The following is a 13585-nucleotide window of genomic DNA, read 5'->3' on the forward strand; positions in this document are numbered from 1 at the left end:
GAAAACTGACAATGCTCCCCACTCTACCATGTCTATCTCACAGCATTTGTCTCTCCTTCCCCTACCCATCTTGCTTTCTCTAGGACCAGTGCTGCTACCCCTTTGCTTTCTTCCACAAAAGTTACTAGTTTTATCTCCTTGCCTCTCATTTGCTTGTTCCATGCTGACTGGGCAGGCAACAGAATAAAGAAAACTTACTGTTCCCTGAGATCTATCTTTGACGTCGTACACAGAGAGTTTGATTTGTGTCATCTGATTGATAAGAGAGTCTTGGAAAAAGGCAATGCTGCTTAGAAAGATAGGATTACTTGTTCCCTGTAATCATAAGCAAAAAAGGCAAACATTAATGCAAGGTGGTATTCGTTAGGAAGAAATGCTTCCTGTGTTATCTTCAGTTCGAAATCTAATCCAGGAGTACCTCACCACTTACCTCAATAATTTCTGTCTGTGCATGCTTTGTCCAGAATGCCTGAGGAGGTGTAGTTACACTCACTGCTACAAAACTATTTGGTTTTCGATCTAGCGATGGAGTTAGCAGCTCACTGCAAGCTTTAGGTATGAAATAGATAAATAAATTTAGATTCAGGATCTTTTTCATATTGCTGTAAGACTCTACATTTTTATAAAACTATATGATTTACCCTGAGCAATAAAGCCATGAAGGGCCATTAATTCATTCTACCGCCACACTATAAAGGCAGACATCACTCACCTTCATGCACATGAACAGTAAACATGCAATCAGATCACTATGGCTCCAAGCTGTAGAGTTGTAATTTAAACTTGTTCTGACACCTGCCTATCCACCCCCCGGCACAGCTCATTAGAACAGTGTACATGCATAGGTTTTCCTCTGGGAATCTCATGAGCATGGCTGCATTTGATTTGAAGTCACGCTCCATTAAGCCCATTACCAAATCATTTTGCCATGGAGAACCAATAGAAGTGCTCGAACATTGATCAAACAGCACTACTATAAGGAGCACTACTTGTAATTGTAAAAGGACAGCAATTTATTTCCTCTAAAATGTTATTGTGAGTGTAACTGCTGGGAAGGGACTATGGTGAGTTGGAAACAACTACCAAAAATTTCAGTGAGTAACTACTACACAATTACATTAAACTTCAGAGCCAAATTCTATCTAGCCAGATACAGGCAACTACAGTGTGGTCCAACTCTGCTTCAGCTAGATGCAGAAAGTTAATTCTGAAATTTACCTGGGCAAGCAAAATGTTTAAATGTACACTAAACAGCTTTGCAGATCCAGATGTTTTTAACTTACCTGAAAATACTTAAACTTATTCAGCTCTAAGGAGTTCTCGTTAAGATTATTATTCATAACACAATTATGTACATCTGAGAAAATTTTCTAATTTTTCATTTCAAACATACTGCTAAGAGCATAACCTTCCAAATGTTAGTCCACTATTGTTAAGAAAACCATGCTGCAGTTGAAAATGTGGACTGAATTTTCACGAAGAAAATATTTTTCTCTTAGTCTTCAAGTGAGGTGAGTCAATGAACAAGCTTCTTGTCCAAATTTAACCAATCTCAGAAATTAGGTCACTTCTGCATTTCACGTTATCACTTGCCAGCAAAAGCCAAAGGAAAGAAGGTATATATAATATTTGGTAATCCTTAGAAAATATTCTGTCCTAAAATGGTATTTCCAGCAAATCTTCAGTTTGTTTGAAGGCCTGAACTGCTGATATACTGAGACTGAAGACAGTTTCACTGTATGTTCACATTAAAAAAAACCCAACCATTTAAAAACCACATTCACATAACAAACATTTAAAATTTTATCAGACAGATGTTTTAATTACAGACTTTTAAAAACATCACAAAATCAAACTGCTGGCTACTTATCAAAAGATACCATATAGGAAGCAAGAAAACTGTACCACCTCTCCATAAAAACTGAATCAAAGTTTCAGTCCCTACTATACGAAAGGCACTTCAAAATCAACAATTAAAAAAATGCACACATACTCAATAGCATGTATCATCAAAATTAGCGTAAAAATCACTAATCTTACCTAAACTGAACTCTAAAATCGGCTCATCGGGATCCTGAATGTTTCCTGTAAATCAGAAAAATTAACACAAGATTAGCCAAACATTGCTATCCTGTGAATCCTTTCCTCATTGCAGTCATACAGAGAAAGAAATTACAGTCATATAAAGAAAGAAATTAAATTTTATATTAAAAAATTAGTATTTTTAATTCAATGAGCCATGACTGGTATTTAAAATATTTATTAGCTAATCTTTGGTACCTAAAAATGATTTGAAAAACCTGAGATGATCTCATTTTATAGGACATTTAAAAATATGTAAACCTATGCAACATTATATGGAATATGGGAATAGAAAATGCCGAATCTCAGTAGAAAACAATAGGATTAAAGCCACTTAGTGCCTGAGCCACCATTAACTCCAAATTATTAAATCAGGTATGTCTCCTCTGTGAGCAGTGAATAGGGAGAAATTTGAAAGTACCTGTCTCTCACTAATGAAAGAAAACCTCTGGGGGTTACAATCCTAATTTACTCACCATAAAAGATAAGGGAGATAATTCTCAGCTCCCTGAACACTCTTGAAAATTTTAAACAATGTCAAACAAGGAGGTTGCCAAAACTCTTCCTAGACCTTGACATTCTTTTGTTGTTTTCTCCCCCTGTTGCTTATTTTTGACTGATAAACATAACTGCACAAAATCTAGTTTTTTTTCTTGCCTCTCCAATTTTAATATTTTGTCTATTTTAAAAATGGTAAACTTAAGATCTTTTAATATTTTTGTATAATTCCTTTATCCCATTCTGTTCAGATAACCAAACACATCTAAATCTTCTAGCAATTAAAAGAATAAGACAATGTTAGTACAAGGTATATTCTGAAAGGAGCAATGGAGGAATAGCTGACATGAGTACATACCTGCTAGAGAAAGGCCTAGCATGTCAGAGGTGACATCAATGGTGGAGGCCCGTTGCACAGTGCGGGATTTTGCACCATGGCGGGGACTGTGTTCTCTTGCTGTCATTTTGTCATGAAGAACCCTTCTTTTCTTGCTGCTTGGCTTTACTGATGTTTGTTCTATAGAGTAGCAGAGTGCAGCAGGTTGTCTCCAATTGCTATTCCTCTAACATTACCATGCTAAGCAATAAAGAGAGCAAAAACATACACCAAAAATTTAGGTCACTATCAGCTACTATTTTTTTTAACAGCAGCAAATCTACTGCCATAAAATTGCCTCAGGTCATTCAAATAAAATGCTCACGGTAGATCCAATGCACAGTGACTCAATTTGCATGAACTGTACATCTGTAGCATTTTACTGTGAATTGTTGACGACTGTACCACATGCAAGAAAGGCTCTTCTGTCAGAGAATGGGGTGGGCTGAGACTCGTTAACAGACCAGCTGCTCTTCTCCTTTGTCTAAGTTATTAAACCATCCTTAATGAAGTTTCCTGGTTTCCATAATCCCTGGAGAGCACAAGTAAATTTGTCAGATGGGGCCTCTGTCTGCAGAGGGAGGACAAGGGATAAGGACAAAGGGACAATGGGTCGGCAGAACACAGCATAAAAGGGCAGGAAATGTTGTTAGTGTCAGCACACTGTGTCATTCCAGGCTGTACTGCCATGAGAGAGGGATATTGAAAACTATAAATAAAGCCTACTGGGCCAGAGGGAGGCTGAAATTCTGGGATGGTGATGGAAAGCAAAAGCAAAAGGGGATGACGGCCAATGTGGTACGTGGCACTGTCTGTGCTTTTCCTTCACTCTACACTTTATTGGTCTACAGACATCCATGACAGTTCTTCCCCTCACAACGCCTGTAAAGTGAAATGTTACAGTAGGGAAGAAACACACAGCCTATAGAAAATTTGGTTACATTGTTAAGTGGTGCTTTTGGTTTGGCTGATAGATTTGAATGTTCCTTCTGTCAGCCACATTAACAATGCAGTTACAGGACTTTCGTATTCGTTTCATACTATTTAAACAAACTCCATTCATCTAGGAAGTGAGATTAGGAGTAAAATCTGATAAACCTGAAAGGTAGTAATACACTGACTAATACCTTCACAGCAGCCCCTCATTCATTTTACAAAACATCTGAACCATGTTGCATAATGGGAGCATATTTCTTTTCCTTTTAGATTGATGGACCTAACAATGGGCAAGATGCATTCTAATTAAATAAAGCACCTAGCTTTTACTTGTGTTTTAAATAGGCATTTTAAAATTGTCTGAAGGCCTCCAAAGGAACATTCAACATGCCTAACTTAAGTCTCTGAATTTAACTAGTCAGCATCTCCCTCTGCAGGATTTCAAAAGAATCACCCTCTCTCCACAGGGAACTAAAGCATCTTCTTAACTAGCACTGGTTCACTGGACATCTAAAATTCATTTGCAAGTTAAGCATCTAAGATGACTGAGTTGAACACAACCCTGGCCATCTGCATGAGCTTAGGAATGAGATTTTAAATGGTGAGTTCATTCTAGGGAAAAAGGAATTTGGGCTGTGTCCACCAGATGGGCTAGTCTGTTGTCTCTTGGTGATACAACTCAGGTTTATACATATAATGTCATAAGCCAATTCCAAAATAGGAAAAAGAGGAATTCTTCAGTGGAAGAAGCAGAAACTGAGAGCTCTGAACATCCCATCCCCAAAATCTTTGAAACTCAGTGACAGCATATGAAACAACACTCTGCTTATAGATATAATTTATGACAGCCAAAAATTAAAGCAGGCAGTTTTCCAATTCATATGGAAACAGAGAATAGTTGAGGTTGGAAGGGATCTCTGAAGTTCATCTAATCCAGCCTCCCTGCTCAAAAGCAGCGTCACCTAGAGCAAGTTCCTCAGGACTGTGTCCAGTTGGTTTTGGACAAGAATGGACCTCACTGGCCAACCTGGTTGTTCCAAAGTTTGATCACTCACAGTGAAAAAGCTCTTTTTTTTTTTTTTTTTTTTTAATGTTTAAGTGGTTAAGTGGGTAGTGAAGCACCAGTTTTTCTCAAATAGTACTGAATGTCCTAAGATTTGGTCAAATAAAACTTCCATCAAAATTCTTTGCCAGTTTCCAAGTCTTTCCATTCTCCTAATTTTTTCCCCTTCTTTCAGTAACAGGTTTTCCTTGGTTTGTTCTTTATGTAATGTAACATCTAATGGTTTGTAAGTCCATTAAAACTTACTGCCTAATGAAACAAAACACCTACAAAACGTGCTTGCAGAGATTTAGACAGGATGCCAATTGCCACTTCCCCCAAATCCTACAAATACCTCATTAGATAATAACATGTTCACACAGGTACAGGTCAGACAGCAGTTTTCAGACTTAAAAAGTCCAGTTGTTTTCCAGCTAAAATCTCTGTAATTGCTGACATCCTTAAAAAGGGTCCATCCTTGAAAGTTAAGACAGGGTCAGGTTATTTTCTTTGTTTTGAAACTATTTCTATTTAAATATTACTGAGCATAATAATTTTCCAAGGCTAAGTTCTCAACTACTCATTTAAATTGCAATTTTAATTTTTTACCTAATGGTACATTTTTAATTTACTTACACTGGTCATACTTACAGAGGGCTCTTTTCCTCATGTGTGAAGGGATTTTGCATATCGTAACATCAGTTAAATCCACATCTAAAAAATTAACAAAATAATCAGTCTTCTTATCCAGCATATATCACAACCAACTGACGGGTACCATTCTCAGTTAACTGTAAATTTAACTTCTGATTACTAGCTCTTCCATTAAAGTTTACTGAAAATAGAAAAAGAGTATGATCCTCTGCTGGACATCAACCAGCACTAGTCATAGCAATAGTCAGAACAGGAGCACAAAGAAATAAGCTTATGCTGAAAAGGACTGACTTCAGGTCAGCATTTGGTGAGTGGGTAGAATAGCTGTAAGAAATTTATGTTAACATGTTTACTGAAAGGCTTGGTGGTATTAAGAAAAAGGAATGTATATGGTACGTTGAGTATGAGACAGCCTTTGTTACTACACTTGCTTTTCTATGGTTAAACTTTCAAAATTTTGCTCTTTGGAAGAGTTATAACCATCACTGTCAGGAGAAAAGATCCCGTGTCAAAACACAGAAGTTCTAAAATTTGGGATGTAGGGCTCTTTCTCCATTGGGTGAAATGTGAGGTAGGCTTCTATGAACACCTAGCAATATACAGGAAAAGTGAATAATTTTTAAATCTCCTATAGGTTAACTGAAGGTTTGTATTTGCTGGTGGTACCATCTCATTCAAGTACACTTGCATTAACAGGATATGCTTTTTAAGACCTTCCATGTATGCCATACTACAATAAAAGAGATTGGGAAGTCCAGTCTGAGCTTTTTGGTTCAATCGCCAGCCCTACCAATTACCCAAGACGGCTTAAGAACATAGGTATGAGATCTTATCACTTACGGAAAGGGGTTTATCTCACCTAAACTGCATAGGAGGCAGGTTATCTGATCTCAACTCACTGCCTAGGTTCTCTGTATAGTCAATGGTGAGACACAGGCACTTCCAGAGAATGAGTCACCATTTTCCAAGGTAGGTGGGATGAATCACCCCATAAAGATACCTTTCTCTCTCTAATTATAGAAAGAATTTAGATGACTAGCTTAGGTCTGATGCTGCAGCTGGGCAAACTGGATCCCTCCCACAGTTGTGCTATCTCAGGCAGGGATGAGCTCCCTCTATTCACTGCATAGCCTGACAGACCCAAATGACACGTGCTCTGATCACTCTCTTGAATGACAGCTGTTTCAACAATTACAATTTTATGATCATGTTTTTGATAAAAATCAATGGAGGTGGGATTCCCACCAAATTAAAGGTAGTAGTAACACATCAGATAGTTTCCTTAGATGGTACCAAAGACTGGTACCACTCCTGCAGCCAGCAATCCCAAGGGATGATGTAATTCATGTCCAAGCAAACCCTATCCTGAAGATGGCATGATGCATCTACACACAGCCTTTGGCTTTGCCCTTATTAATCCTGCAGATAGTGGGTGTTGGCAATATGTGCAGCTTTGCACTTCATGAAGTTTTGCTGCAAGCCCAGTTTTCAACTGTGGCTTCAACAGAAGTATGAAAAGCTGCTGCTGACCCCCAATACCAGTAATGGTCATTTCTACTGTGCAGAAAAGGCTTTTGAACAAGACTCCCTTCTGCTATGTGAATATTTATTTGGTGCTCTATTAGCACAAAAGCACATGACCAGAAGAAAAGATTTTTATCAGATGCCACTTCTGGTCTGCTACCTTCAGTCCTGGCAGTTGGCCATAGGAAGCAAATGCCACTCTGCTCATCTGCACATCCTGTGGGCTTGAAACTTGCAGACATTTAGTCTCATCACTGCTTGCAAGACCTCAAGCAAAAACGACGACCATCTCGGCCCCAAAATAATCCCTTGTTGATTAGCTTATACAACTACAAGCTAATATTCTCCTTACCTCCACAATTGTTCTAGCAAACTGCTTTGGTCTGTCCCCTTCTTGAAAAAAATCTCCTACCAAACTACCCCTTGAAACAAACATGTCAGATGAGGACAAACCTTCTTTCACCCAAACACCTACTTTTTTGACACTCATTACACGACTGTAAGAAACAGGATTTTTCCAATTCACACATCAATAAGCAGGAGAAAGAGGCTACTCCAATTATAGACTAAATCAAAATATACTTTGAGACTGTACTTTTCTACAGCCATAGTGCTCTGGGCTTACAGCATTTGATTGGGTAAAGAGGCGTGCCAAAGCAGAAAATGCAACACCAGTGGAAGGCTAAATGTAACTGATACATCTATATGAAGAGAATAATAGAGAAAGGGAGAGTGTGACACCTTCTTTAATGCTTTAAAAAAATGAGGATGCCATCATCTCCAAGGGAGAGTGAAAAAGTAGTTGTGGGGTACTTACTGAACTGCAAATACTTGTACCAAAGGACTTGTACCACTCTCTGAACCTTACAAATTAGAGTTCCTGTTCCCAAATGATCATTTTGAAACATCGAGAGGGCTCCTTCAGCCAAATTCAGATAACGTCTTAGTAAAAAGTTTTTCTGGCTGAAAATGTTTCAACAATACACAAAAAAGTGGAAATTAATACTGCCTGAAACAGTAAGTATTTTGGATCTGCAACATGGCCAGTTTTCCAACCAACATCCTATTAACTGTATCATTATGGACAAAATAATGGAAAGGATGAAATGCCACACTATGCTAAGTTATGATTAGGCTGCCTTCCATGTAAGAGCACCATCTCTAGTATAACTAGCATACAGATTTTTTAAATTTTTTTTTTTTACATCCAACCATAGAAAACCTTGGTAGTGAAACAAGATTTGCCATGCTGGCTCAAGACCAATCTTCCAGCAATTCCAGCATCCCATCTCCAACAGCTGTTTCAAAGAAGATGCAAGGAACTTTATTAACCATGCTTCAAGGCCTGAGGTGAAGGTCTGGATCAACCTATGACTCATGGCTGCAGAAGCAGCCCAAGAGCAGAACATCGGCTCAAAGGACAGCAGCTCCCAGCAAAAGCCTGCTAAGACCAACACTGATTAAGAGCTTTGTTTTTTTTACAGTCTCACAAGCACTTCGCTCTTCTGTCTCATTTCGTGAGAGACTGAATGTCCTCAGTCTCACATTGATCACAACAGGAAAAGCCAGAGCCATGAGCTTGACACCTTGAGCCAGATTCTTCCTTCCGGCAAAACTTGTGGGGGTGGCAACAGACTACATCTACTGCAGGTCCATGGTTTGACAACAGAGTTTCACTCCACACACTCCACAATTTAGGACATTTCCCTTACCATGCCCCTTGGGAAGGCAAAAGAAAGCAGGTGGTGCCAGCATCCAATATGGACCTTTGCCTCCCACTGAAATTACTTGCTCACCAAAAACATACTTGGCAAGTGCTAGCCTGTCAGCTCCACAAAGAGGCTGTATTTCCACCTCTCAGTCTACTCCTGAAGTCTAGGTTCCCCTCACATGCTGGTTCAATGTCCCCCTTCTCCCACTGAGCAGAATCTTGATTACCAAGTAAAAAAAACATAAGTTTGCCCTGAAGAATCTTCTTGTCACTCTCTGAAGCCCTCCTGAGCATTCTGACCAAGTGGGTGACTTCAGCAAGAACAGGGAAAAGCCTTCCACAAGAAAATGAAATAAACTACCGCAAGATACAATGAATGTATTTGTGCAGCGTGGAAATCCCCAAATGCAACCTTTCAGTGATATTTAGATAAAAGGTCATTTCAGCAGCAGAAAGTAGCTTGCTTTCTCCTTGCTTTCCTGTCCACCTTCTCCCACTTACTTACAGACAAATCTGTAAGTCACAAACTTTCTTCTTGATGCTTCCCTGCTATGAACTTCAGCAAACTCAATTAATCTAAAAACCTAATTTTATCTCTTTAATATATTTGAGTACTTTTAATAGAAAACTGCAATTTAGGCCACTTCCTTCTTTGTGCAAAATAAGACTACTTGTATATATTCACAACTGAAACACAATTAGCATCCTTAAGTTAATGAGATATTGTTTTAATTTCACTTGTCATCACACGCTTCTGTGTTTTCAGTACTCCTTCTAAGAGCACAAAAATATGCACACCGACAGGTGGAAGCGAGCATTTGTAACACAAATGCTTGCTAACTAAAAATGAAAAAGCACAGCTCTGTTTCACTTTGCAGAACAGCTTTTATCAAGTTGATCACAGCACAATCCCATGGAAAATGATGAGTCTTGCTACAGAGCAGTTTGACGTCCAACCCTCTCAGCTTCCTCTGTTGTTTTACCAACAGAAACTGAAACAGCTTACAAATGGTCTTTACCCTAAATTAATCTCTACCCTCTTCACAAGAAGCATGCTGGGTACCTTGTGGTGAAGTTTCCTGTGCATGGGATGACTTCTCTCCTCATGACTCGGGGTTCTCACGCTACCTATACAGATACGGAAAAGCCCATGAGAACAGGGAGGAGTTTGGACTGGAAACTCATTTCTGAATTTGATGGTCCTTTGGACACCCTCCTAAACCCTGCCTCTTCTAAAGCAGTCTTCCATGATGCTCACAATGCAGAAACAGCATCAGTCTAACTGGAGAAAACAAAATGCTTAACCCCCGCTCTGAGCTCCTCCTGCTGCATAAAAGGGTGGGGTAGGGGAACAAAGGCAGAAAAAAATAAAAAAAAAACCTTCAACAGTTTATGACCTGAAATGGAGATGAACCAGACACATCTTAACATTTGCTGAAGATTTCATATGACTGTTGATTACAGTCAGATGGCAGTAAAAAATCCTCAAACATACAGGCAATGAGAGAGGGGGACCACAGAAGACAGAGGGATAAAAGCCCTGAAACTACATCTGTAATCAGAAGTTTTGCTCAAGCTTGGATTACAACAAAAAGTCTAGGGAACTATCTGATGTAGCTGTCTACAATACTTACCACTTCACAGACTAATGTAGCACTAATTAAACCTAGTGTATTCTGGTCAAAACAACCCAGGAATCACAGGCTACTCTTAGCACTGTCCTCTGTGTGCTTGATGGGATCTCACATTCTGCTCTGAAAGCACTGAGCTTCACCTGTGCAATGGGACTGTGCTCCAAGTCACAGTGTAAACATGTGTTTACTTTCCTGACACTACATTTTCCCACATAGAAGGTCACAGGCATAACAGAAAAATCTCCCATTTTGACATGGTAGTTCTCTGACTTGCTGTGATTCCTACACTTACTGTTTAAAACGTTCATATAAATTAAAAATACATAACGGCATCCAAGGACAAACCAGAAATGCGTGAATTCTTTCTCTAACATATGTGTTTTCAATAAGATGTTACTAATTGACTCAGGAAATTAAAAAGTGTCAGGTATTTAGAAAACTTAAAATAAATGTTAGTGTGGGAGTAATATTCCGCAAAGGTTATTACCCGCATTTAGGCAGCATAGCAAAACTGGAGTCTTATGTTATTAATACAAATCTGCTGATGCATATTTCTCCATCAACATTTGTTTTGTACTCATGAACTGTGTTTTGTGCATGTATTTCTGATACTTTTTTTTTTTTTCTTACACAGTGAATGCCTAGGCTATGCCTAATGGCCATGATACTGGATGCCTGTCCAAATTAAATAATTCGGTTTTGGTTCCAAATATCCAATTTCTTTGTGCTGCTTTCATTTCTTCTTCCTGGAAAATAAAATGATTTCTTTGTTTTCCCTGATCTTTCTAAATCAATGGGAAAGAGGGTTGTTGTAGGCCAAGATGCTGACTGCAAGGCTCTTTCCTGGATTCCTTTCTGGAGTCATGTAAACAAGGGGTGGGATGCTGGCAGTTTGGAAGCACAAGCATCCAACTCCACACAGGCTAACAACAGTCTGTGCTTCCTACCACTGCTCCTATTTCAACGGCTCGGTGAGACAGCTGTCCCAGTGAAAGGAATCCTTTTTCATGCCAATCCTACCCTGTGGGTTAACAGTAAGCTCACCCTGTAAGATATAATAGGGGGGGTGTGTTGCTTCAGTGTCTTGCCAGTTTCTGAAAATATTTTCCTTGACAATCTATTTAGACAGCATGCGGACCCCACTTTGCTGGCCCTGTCAAAGACCTCAATCTCATCCAGAAAACCCTGTCCAGATTCCTAGGATCCAGGCCAAAGATCCCCAACATTTGGTTTGCTTTCTTCCCCAAGTTGTGAGGAGAAACTATGGGGTTTCACGCAGGGTTCTCCACCAACTAGATAAAGGCAAATGTGAGCTGAGATGACAGTCAAAAGGGAGTAGTGCTAGTAGGTTTGAGGAAGGATGAACTGCTGAGCTGCTTCTCAAGAAGTGGTAGGACACAGGACTAAATGGAGCAAAAGACGTTGCTCATCACCTGTCAGCCATTAGCTGTGCCTCAAGACAGGCACTGAAAGAAGAAATAAAGGTATTTGAGTGGGTCATGAACAAGATGCAGCCTTTATATATTCAAAAATGTTTATACATTCAAAACTGATTCAGGAGCACAGGCACTGGGTAGGAGCCAGAGGAGACTCAGGGATGACTAAAGGGACTGTGTTATCCTGTGTTTGCATTGCCCAGTGCAGCAGGCACACTCTGGGTCGGTGGATACATGTGCTATCCCACTTCCTCCCTGCGTCCCAAACCTCTCTCCCACATGCACACACAAAACACACACACATCCCCCCTGCCCTTTTCAACACGGTTACAGCAGCTGTATTCTGATCAAGGCCAACAAGAAGGGGAAGTACAAAATGAAGTCACAGGGTCTGAGATACACTAACTTGTCCAAGCTTTTCTGCTATAAGCAAGGAACTGCTGCACACACCTCTCTTTCAGAAAAGGAAGCCACAATTTCATTTCCCAACCAAGCCAGAAAACATTAAAAAGTAATTTTTCAGAGGTCTCAGAATGTCACCATCTGCCCATTGTAGGTCACAAGGACAATACTGACACTCTTCAGAAAAAACAGGTTAAGACGGTAACTTCAGAGAAACCGACATTTCTACATTTCATTATCAACAGAAGTTTTCATTTTAGTAACTCTGCTGATGAGAATTATCAGCAGTAGACAGTACATCTAGAATTTAGGTGAGAAAAAAGAAACAGGAAGATATAAGCAAGGCCCAGTGAAATAGTTCATAGAAAGCCGTAATTGTACCAGGAACATAATTAACTCTGCTGACCAACATATTTGCTTATGGGTTTTTAACACAGAATAAACTGCACCTGTATTTTAAGGGAAGGCATATTTCACCACATTTGCAAAAAGCAAAGTCCACATCAAGTATAAACCGAACTGTTGCTAAGAGGACCTGACAATATAATTTACTAAATGGATTCTTAACTTGTAGCAGACCTACTGAAACACAACTGTGTGGGAAAGACTACATGTACTGACAGACATGGGTCATTTTAAAACATACTGGAAAAATGTTTGGAATATACTGAAAATTGCCATATTTGCTGAATTTAAAAGGCCAAAATCAGTAAGTAACACAAAACTGGTATGCAACCTACAAAAAAATAGATCATAAGTGGCTTGTGTGTCTTTGAAGTGACCTCAGAAGAGGAAATCAGAGCAAATATCACTGAAATATTTCTACCAATTTGATTACAGATCATTTTCAGGTGTTAAATCAGCAGCCTTCTATTAGAACATCACATTTCAACAATTGTCCCCTACTTGTGAAAATTCCCCTGTGGGTTCCCAGCTTTGCCTACCAGCCTTGCTGAAATACTATATTCTTTGTTGAGGTGCAATTGAACAAAGGAGCTAGTATAGAAAATAAAGATGTTGTAGTGGGTATTATGATGCTAGCTCTAAGACAGAAAAGACAAAGGAATAGTTTGTAAAGAGTAACTAAAGTATTTCTACTATTCTGATTGGTTTATTCTGTAAAATGAGCAAACACCTGTGGACAAATAAAAATGTTGCAGGTACTTACTTAGGTTCATGTCTCCTCACTTCAGCATATTACAGATTAAAGTGCTCTGTTCAGACAGAGAAGGTAGCAAGTACTTGTGTAGCTGCAATATGCATTGTGCAACACTTTATTCTGCCGTAACA

The 13585-nt window shown here is 39.2% G+C and overlaps 1 protein-coding gene across 16 annotated transcripts in view; it reads right to left on the reverse strand.

Annotated features, from left to right (window-relative positions):
• Positions 1-13585, reverse strand: part of INPP4A (inositol polyphosphate-4-phosphatase type I A) — a 134212-nt gene that overhangs the window by 51033 nt on the left and 69594 nt on the right. For 12 of the 16 annotated variants that reach the window (XM_074815035.1, XM_074815036.1, XM_074815045.1 and 9 more), the window contains exons 3-7: positions 5586-5648; positions 2939-3157; positions 2041-2085; positions 431-549; positions 199-315 (exon numbers count right to left, since the gene is read on the reverse strand). In XM_074815035.1, coding sequence (XP_074671136.1) covers positions 199-315; positions 431-549; positions 2041-2085; positions 2939-3044 — 387 coding nt within the window. In that variant the 5' untranslated portion in view covers positions 3045-3157; positions 5586-5648. Of the gene's footprint in view, positions 1-198; positions 316-430; positions 550-2040; positions 2086-2938; positions 3158-3281; positions 3489-5585; positions 5649-9886; positions 9952-13585 lie in introns of all 16 variants that reach the window. The other 4 variants (XM_074815039.1, XM_074815037.1, XM_074815041.1 and 1 more) reach the window with 3 other exon arrangements.

The sequence above is a fragment of the Strix aluco genome, chromosome 2 (genome assembly GCF_031877795.1).
Source record: "Strix aluco isolate bStrAlu1 chromosome 2, bStrAlu1.hap1, whole genome shotgun sequence".
Lineage (NCBI taxonomy): Eukaryota > Metazoa > Chordata > Aves > Strigiformes > Strigidae > Strix > Strix aluco.